The sequence below is a fragment of the Corvus kubaryi genome, unplaced genomic scaffold (genome assembly GCF_017639235.1).
Source record: "Corvus kubaryi isolate FWS band 111438036 unplaced genomic scaffold, C.kubaryi_AGA036_p1.0 split3-73, whole genome shotgun sequence".
In the NCBI taxonomy this organism is placed as follows: domain Eukaryota; kingdom Metazoa; phylum Chordata; class Aves; order Passeriformes; family Corvidae; genus Corvus; species Corvus kubaryi.
The window spans coordinates 35,889,601-35,898,813 of record NW_024582091.1 but is presented as its reverse complement, the minus strand read 5'-3'; the positions used below and the strand labels follow the sequence as shown (position 1 = coordinate 35,898,813).

At 39.9% G+C, this 9,213-nt stretch overlaps 1 protein-coding gene across 2 annotated transcripts in view; it reads left to right on the top strand.

The window, feature by feature from the left end:
* Positions 1-5,460, top strand: part of LOC121658876 (pantetheinase-like) — a 10,771-nt gene extending 5,311 nt beyond the window's left edge. The window contains exons 1-5 of one of the 2 annotated variants that reach the window (XM_042016339.1): positions 973-1,196; positions 1,798-2,089; positions 2,968-3,341; positions 3,489-3,659; positions 4,981-5,460. In XM_042016339.1, coding sequence (XP_041872273.1) covers positions 1,041-1,196; positions 1,798-2,089; positions 2,968-3,341; positions 3,489-3,659; positions 4,981-5,100 — 1,113 coding nt within the window. In that variant the 5' untranslated portion in view covers positions 973-1,040 and the 3' untranslated portion in view covers positions 5,101-5,460. Of the gene's footprint in view, positions 1-972; positions 1,197-1,797; positions 2,090-2,967; positions 3,342-3,488; positions 3,660-4,980 lie in introns of those variants that run through there. The other variant, XM_042016340.1, reaches the window with a different exon arrangement.
* The last annotated feature ends 3,753 nt before the right edge of the window (positions 5,461-9,213 follow it).

Genomic DNA, 9,213 nt, shown 5'->3' with positions numbered 1-9,213 from the left:
TCCTGGAGTCTTGAGCAGCTCACACTAAATGACTGAGAACTGCTAATTCTTTAATCTATAAAAAACCACAAGTACTGTAGAAATGAGATGCATCAAAAACAGTTCTTAATTAAATGGTGATGGGAATATGTCAGGTAAAAAGCATTGAGACAGCTTTACTCGCAAAAGGACAAAAATGAGGACATTTTGGGCAAAATAATTATTTTAAAAACATGCACAACTTTATCAATTCAAATCACTTGTGAAAGCCTTCTGTAAGTATAAGCTAATTTATTATCATGTTAGATGCATAGATCAGACAAGCTGATTCAGTCCTCAGTTCAGGTGTCTGAGTGATTTCTAAACCAAATTGCACAAAATATTAATCTAGATCTGAAAGAAATGTCTTTTGGAAATCCAGCCACTTGCACAGTCTCCTGTGTTACACACAGAGGTGGTCCCAATGTGTGTCAGCTGGGGACACCAAAAAGACCAAGTTCATGTCTAAGCTAAGCTTTTTTGTTCTCTTCTGAGGCCTTATGAAGCTAGATTTCAGGAGTCCTCGGTTCTATAAAATGCTTTTTAATAAAGGCTTACAGACAAAGATTATTTTAAAAGGCTAAAATCGTCTTCTGAATCAGGGCTTAGAGGTGCTTGATAATTTGTTTTTAAGCTATTTAAGATTTATGTCTCTGCAGTGATTTATTCTCCTCTTTGCTTTATGAAGCTCTCCACATCTTTGTATGCAAGTTAGCTGGGAATTCTGTCCACACAGAAAATAACGTTGTAAAGGGTACAGGAAAGAAGAACACAGGGAGACTATTTTTTAAAGATAAAAGAGAGTGGCAATTTAAAATGATGCTATAAACAGAGAAGAAAATGAACAGAAACTATGATTTGATCTATTGCTTTTTCAGCATCTGGGGATGTGCTATTAATGGAATAGTAATTTTGAATGCATTTCTTCTACATGGGCACTTAAACTTCTAAAAGATTTTTTTTTCTTTCACTAAAAATGCGATAGATTTGGTCCAGCACCAGTGCAGGAACGACTCAGCTGCATGGCCAGAAATAACTCCATCTATGTGGTTGCAAATATTGGGGACAAGAAGCCCTGTAACTCCAGTGATCCCAAATGCCCCAGTGACGGTCGCTACCACTACAATACAGATGTTGTCTTTGACCCACAGGGGAAACTGGTGGCTCGTTACCACAAGGTAGGGAGGTGTTTCAGCATCAACCTCTAATTTATTATCAAGATTTTTTTCAGCTCTCCGGCACCAATTTCGGATGGTTCGTACAATAATTTTACATTATTATAAAGTGACAACCACTCCAGGATGATTTGATGAAGGGATCTTATGGCCAGAAGAAAAACCAAGCATTGGCCTGACCAGCCAGACAAATTATTCCCAGGAGCACTGCAGCTGCAGAGTGCATGCCAGCTGCCAAACACCTGAGGGCTACATTTATGACAGTAAATGGTAAAGAAGTAGTGACAGAATTTTCCATACTCAGTGAATGTTAGCTTTTCCGTGATACGTTCCTAACCAAGTTAGACGGTGCTTTGCAAGGGATGTCTTGGATCTTGAAGTTTAGCAGCTAATATTGGATGGGCATTGCTTCCAGGAGGTAGATGGGGCACAGCCACCCCTTTTTTGGGGGGAGAGGGTCAACTGGATGGATGCAAACCAGCTGAGCCAGCCAGCTCAGGTACCTCAACTCCCAGTTATGCATTAAAGCCTATCTCAGACACAAAAGCTGTTCATAATCTTGCCTTATTTTCAGTTTCTAATATGCCATTTTCTTCACCTGCAGTACAATCTGTTTAGAAGAGAAACTCAGTTTAATTACCCAAAAGAACCAGAAGCTGTCACCTTTGAGACTCCTTTTGGGAAGTTTGGCATTTTCACTTGCTTTGACATCCTCTTCTATGAGCCTGCCGTGGTCCTGGTGAGCAAGATGCAGGTGGACACTGTGCTCTTCCCAACAGCTTGGATGAATGTCCTGCCCTTTCTGACTGCAGTTGAGTTTCACTCTGCCTGGGCTATGGGCATGCGTGTTAATTTACTTTCAGCAAATACTCACAACACCATCATGGCAATGACAGGTGAGTTGCATTCAGGAACAGGGAAATTGTTCCCAGATTCAGAAGCAGGCAGAAATGTTTTAGACATAGTGAAGTCTCTGAAAAATAGTGTTTCAACTGGACTAAAGATCTTTGTGATGTGGTGCTGAATGTAACAAACAACTTCAGGTAAGAAAATGTTGAATATTCTGAAAAAGGTAGAATTAAAAAGCCCTTGGTAATAAGTTTTGATAACTTAAAAGTGAAATTTTATTTCAAAAAGATCACAAAATTTCACTTAAAGTTTCAGTGTCTCATTTAGAGGCAGCATTTTCTGTTTAAAATTCAATCGACAGTTAAATGGAGAAAAAAAGTTTTAATCATAATGTAAAACCAAAAGGAGGATTTCTCTTGTATACTGACTAAAATATGCTCCTTTTTTTTTGTGGCTGCTGAAGACTTAGAGATATTATGTTTTGCTTTGCTCTGAATATATATTTACTACCTATTTTTTTTCTCTTAACTGAAAAATTTACATAGTTGCATATGTTACCCTCCCCTGAAGCAAAGTGAAAACCAGAAAGGAACATTTTTGCCTGCCCTAAAGAGACTGAGCTGAGTTTAGGCCACAGCCCTGTGTTTTCTTCAGTGAAACATAACTACCCCCATGACTGCCTTCTTTGTCAAATATGCTGCTCTGAGACTTCTGATTTGTTTTTAAATGAACCTCTGTTTTAACACTAGGATGCGTATTTTAGCTGTTCTGTGCTTTGAAATTCTTCCAAAACTCTCAGTAATGTATTGAATAAATAGAGTATCACTGAAAAACAATACCAGTGTGGCGTGGGAGGGCGACTGGTGCCCTTGCCAAGCCGTGCTCTGGGTGCTGGCTAACAGAGGGCTGGTGGTGTCCTCGGCAGGCAGTGGGCTGTTCACGCCGGAAGGACCTGCTGCCTACCACTATGACAGTGCCACTGAGGAGGGACGTCTCCTGCTAGCAGAGCTGAGCACTCACCCCCGTCTTTCTCCCACCTACCCTCCTGCCATCAACTGGAGTTTGCATGCCACCAGCATCAAGAAATTTCCTGGAGAAAACGACACTTTCTTGGGAGCTGTCCGGAAGGATATGTTCACTTTCGGTGAACTCAGAAACAAGGCTGGAAATTACACTGTTTGCCAAGGAGACCTTTGCTGTCATCTGGTCTACCAGATGTCAGACAAGAGGAAAGACGAAGTTTATGTCCTGGGTGCATTTGATGGGCTTCATGGTTCTCTCATAAAATACCATTGGCAGGTAATTGCATTTTTAGAGGTGAGTATGGCTACATGCCAACCACTCAAAAACATTTGTCCATTACTGCATCCTGGGAACTATTAAACCTGTCGCTTGGCTGCTGAAAGCTTAGTGGTGTTTTACCTTCTTGTCTCCTCCTCCCCGCAGATCTGCACACTGCTCAAGTGCCCGAGCACAGACCTGAGCACATGTGGGCAGCCCGTGGAGACGGCTCAGACCAAGTTTGAGATGTTCTCCCTCAGCGGCACGTTTGGCACCAGCTACGTCTTCCCAGAAGTGCTGTACAGCGGGGTGCAGCTGGCCCCCGGGGAGTTCGAGGTAATGGGACACCCCAGAGATCTTTGTTGCAAGGTTTTTCAGTCTGTGGTGCTGAAAACTGATCTGGCAGCAAAGTCCCATCCAAGAGTTGCTTTCTTTGGTTCTGCAAGCTGTAACCCAAGGGGAGAGATTTAAACAGATGGATTGAATCAATCCTTACTGATGAGAACATATCAGTCCTGGAGCTGAAAATCTCTTCAGTGCTTCCTTTAGCAAATCTGCCTTCCCACTTCAGGTCACAAATCAATAAACCACAGCTTTCAAGGAGCTATTTTCTACAGGTTTCTGATGATGGAAATTTTAGGAGAAAAAGAAATAAAATACTCTGAGAAATTGTCCAAATGAGAAAAATTACTTAGGAGTATCACGTGTAAGAGCAGAGATTCTGTGCAATTAAGAATGTTTTCAGGGATTTTTGAGGGGTTTGTAGGGTTTATTTAATTTTTTTATTTGGAACTTCATCTTTTATTTTTGCCAAAACATTTTTTCATTCAAAAACCTTATATTATTTTAATGTAATAGGCTAGATGAAATCATAGTTGATTTGGAAGAAGTATTTAACAGCTTTCAAGAGACAATGAAGACAGTGAAAAAGACCTGAAAAATTTTAGGGGAAACAAGGGTGATTTTTTTTACAAGGTAGGAAATTGAAAAACATTGTTCACCCCGCATACTTGTTTTTGAATGGGACTTCTGTAAAAATATATTTATCAAAGAATGTATTGGTATGCTAAAGATATGATCATGGTCTTATTTTAAAACAAAATGTTGTGTTTTCTTAACAAATACATGCTTACCTTTTGTCACAGAGGCAAAAAAAGTTGTTACAGGTGTTCAGAGCTGATGAACAGTGATTTCAAATTGATATGTAAAAAGTAACTAAGAAAAGCTACATATGGTCAGTAGCCTGAAATTTTCTTTTTCCATCTGAAAATTGTTTTGGGGCCTACAAATCAAAAAATGTATCAAATATGTCCTAGATGTGTATATAAACTTTGTTGCCTTGTATGAGTAACTAATGAGAACCTAACAAACTAGTTATTCTCGCTCTCACCTTCTTACGAGGTAGAGAAAATGGTCTTTTTTCCAAAGATGGTTTGGAGGAGGGTTTAAGGACTTCTTGGTCCAAGGAAATGTGGGAAGGCTATAATGGGGAGGCTGTGGCAGTACCAGAGGGAGTTCTGTTTTCTTTCACTCTCATGACTGTTTTTAAAAGTGTTGCATCAAAATATTCAGCATCTATGGCCTACTCTTTCTGTGCTATGCAATATTGCCACTCTGTTAGAGGACTATTAGTGTCATTCTTTCTCTTTTCCACCAGGTGCTACGTGATGGGCGTTTGAAAAGCAAGCATGCCACATCGAAACCGCTCGTAACAGCGACACTTTTTGGAAGGCTTTATGAGAAGGACCTGCCACATCCTCTGCGAACTTCCCTGTAACACATCTCCTTATGTCAGTCACCACAGAATAGAGGGGAATTTCCTCCTGAGCCATAGCAGTTACCCTGTATGATTCTTATCCTACAATACTGCACTTCTGCTCAACAGCAGTGGCAGTTGGGCCTATGTGGGAGAGAGTGATGTGTTCACTCTGCTGTACATGCCTTTCTAACAGTGCTTGAGCCAGTGCCATTATTTTTTAGTATGCAAGCTCTGTCACATGAAACTTCTAATTAGAAATTCTGTTTCCCCCAAGATATCATATAGATTGCTAGGATTACAGTAGAAAGAACACTAATACCAAAATCTGTGAAATGTGATCTGTCATTTATTGCAGAATAAATTCTCTCCAAGAAAGCATTTCTGTCCCTTTTGCCCCTTCCTGTTTTTCAGACTGTATAATCACTACGTGTCTGTGGTTTTCAGCCTTCCACCACAATCAACAGGGCCTCCCTAATACTCAATGAGCCTTGGCTCCTTCCTGACCAAGGCACTGTACAATAAAGAGAAAACCAGATTTGAAATTATCTTAGGTGTAGTCTTAGAGAGAGAAAAAGTGGTCCTCCCACACGTGCTAAATCTGGCTGAGCTCATAAAGTACATCCATTTCTGCAGTCCCTCTGATCTTGCACCTCTTTGTACATGGCAGATGGGTGTTGGGTCCAATGCATTTCAGCTCAGACTTAGCATATATATAGTACTCCAACACCTTCTCCTAGGTATGTGGATAATTTCTGCAAAACTGTTAAGACATATGAAATAGGCAATATGAAATAGCACCTCAAACACATTTCACCCTGTAGTGTGGGAAATGGGCATTATTTTGGATCTCTAGCAACGATATATCTAGCTTGGCAGCCCTGGGCCTGATTTCTGTCTGTCATGTTATGGAGCAAATGAGCTTTGTTTGCATCAAATATGCCTTGGAGTGATCCCTACCTCCACGCTTATCCAATAGCATTTTGCATCTACTACCATTCTTACAGCCTGCTCCATGCTCAGCACTGAGCTGTGCTAAATGCAGCATCTAAGAAACACTTTGTGGCTTCCCACCCCACGCACACTTACATATGTTATCCAGAAGTTGTTGAAATCACATGATTTTTGGTTTTCCCCGTGCTGCAGCTTCTCAGCACTCAACTTTAGGGGCTCTTTCTGGGAGTTTTTTCATCCTGGAAATGAAACAGCTGAACTTGTGGGCAGTGGAGGAACTGTACCACTTGGGAGCAGTTACTGAAAACAGGCAGGGATTCTAAGTCAGGCTTGCTGGTGCCTTGTTCAGCACCTCACAACTGAACACAAAAATCTCTCTCATATTGCTTGCTGGCATTTCTGAAGTTCTGGGTACTTCCCAGGTACATGCAGAGCTGACTGTCTCGGGTTGTCAGAGCTGGACACAGGTAGGATACAATTCATATTGCTATTTTAATATAGGATATCAGGAAAGGACTCTCATATCTCATTCATTAGGGGTGCAGGTGTCCAGGATTCTCTGAAAATTACACTAAAAGCAAATTTGAAGAATGACTGACCTGCAGTTTTTGGGATGTGCTGCACAAATTTTCTCTTCTGAGAGGATTCCAAGGGTGCCATACAATGGCCTGCTGAGGAGTTTATTAAGCCCTTTCCCCATTCCTGATGACAAAGCAAGACTTTAGACAAGCAGAGGATGAAGTTACATGAACTCTTGCAGCAGCCTCAGAATAGCTCCATCATTTCAATACACAATACACATTTCAATACGACCCCTGCTTTTGGGAGAGGATTCCCTGAAGAGATTGCGAAAACCAACCAGATCTTCACCTCAGTGATGGGTGGTCACAAGTGACTAGACGAAGTTCAATTTAAGGAAATGTGAGGTTTTGTAATAAAAGGAAGTTTCAAATGATTCAAATTACAGAAACATTCAGAATAGAGAAGTAGAGAGACAATGAATGCCCGATTCAACGAATTGCGTTTAACAGCAGTATTTACTGACTCTGGGACAGATATGCCTGGGTAGAAAAGTCAAATTAATTTATAAGTAATTCACGTCAATGACCCTGCCCCAAAAGCTCCTGCAGATGGTATCTTAATAACCCCATCATTCTCTGAGCTGGAAAAGCGTGCTCTTCATACATCGATATTTCTTTCTTGTACCTTGATGCTGGCCAAAGCAAACAAGACCCACCTGTCCACAGTGTTTCTGACCACACAGAAAGAAAAACAAGTTCTTAATAGATTTTATTGATGCAAGACTTCAGATGTAGGTAGAAAAATACTCCATTTGAACAAATATGATCCAAACCTTGCAGCTAACTTAAGTAAAACTTGTAACAATTTTGGGGAAACTTTTGAGTAAAATCTAATGTACTTTATTTTACATACTGAATTAAAGTAAGGAGGCCTTGAGAAAAAATAGAGAAACAAAATCTTAATAATCTGGGGTTTTTAAACAGAGAAGGACTCTTCAGCCATGTCCTTGCACATATATTTAAGTAATTATAGCCTCAAGTTATTCATTAAATATTGTGGTACAGTGAGGTACAATCAGAGATTGTGCGACTTTTAGACCAAGTAATTCAAAGCTAAATGTTTATGAACATGTTAGCATGGGTGAATTACTGGCAGTATGGGACACCATTCCTAGGTACATTGAATCAGTGCAGGTATAGTGAGTGATAAACAGAATGACAATGGCCTGAGTTTGAATTGCAGAATTTCTAATTAACCAACAATTGAATTATAACCCCACTTCATCCAAACAGTGTTTGCAATGCCACTGTCCACCATCAGGGCAGCAAAGTTGAAAAAGAGAAATAACTTGCTTGGGTCAATAAAGGCAGCAGCAGTTAATATAAGGTTTACTGCAGCTAATACAGGATTGCTTCTCCGGGGCTTGTGATGGACCATGAGATGTCATGGACCACAACAGAGAAGTAATTCTAGTACACCTTCTAAAAATTAACCTTTTTACCTGTAGACAAACACCACCTCCTACTGAAGCCACAGATGAGCATGACAACATTACCAAGGGCTGTCTATCTGTGAACCAGCTAATTGGTGAAACAACTTTGCATACTGACAACACTATGTCACTTTCTCTCAGTCTGGAAAACAAAAAGAATTAGCAGCTGTCAAAGTATCAAAATATTTCTTGTAGCCACTCATTACTATAAAGTTGCAAGGGAAATAATCCATTGTCTGTTCAGGTATTCTCACGGCAGCAGGGAATTCCTACTGCAAATATGTACAATATAGGAAATGCATTGTAACTGCTTGGTTTTAACTTTGTCTATCCATCTTCATTTGCTGCTTCTAATGTTAAAAGTTAATTTTGGTGAACTCATAGTCTGGGAGCTGTGATAGTGTCAGGATGCAAGAGAGCAAGGAGTATGCAAAGCAGGGATAGATTTTAATGTCAAACACATAGTCAATCTTCAGGAAATCCCTTTTCAGAAAAAAGGGAGAATAAATATTTGCGTACAGTTGGTTGCCCAGCTTGTGTACTGCAAAACATAATAACATAAAACTAAAGAAAATAATTTGAATACCTTCAAAATAGTCCTCATGATCAAATGATGACTTTTGTAACAGCAATTTTGAACATTTACTTCTAAATGAGTGTTAGGAGTATGAGACATACTTGAACTCATCAAAGTCAAATACATGAAAACATTAAGGTCAGTTTTTATAAGATGGTTATTTTTCTATTCTGCAATTCACCTTGCTGTGTTTTCTAGCCATCTGAGATTGGGTTTTGTACGCTGAAAAAGGACAATCAGTTCAACATTAGAGTTTCTCTAAGGAAAATGCACTGGGGGTTTTTTCAGGCAAGACTTTCTTGTCAAACTTATGGATGAGTTTGGAAAAGTCTAAAATTTATTCTGCAATGTTTATGAAATTCTTAGACAAAATATAATACAGACAGACAGCTTCCATTAAGTTGAACAAAGAAAGTACAGTGAACTCTAGGCCTGTGCCGTTGCCATGTTACTTACAGACACTTTAGGATTCGCTCTCCCATGCTTTTAGAGACCTTTCTAAGTTTTCCATATATAGCCTTTATTCCTGTGCTGGCTAAGTGACCTAGAGCTCTCCCTTTCTTTCATTTTGGCTCCACTAGGAGCCAGA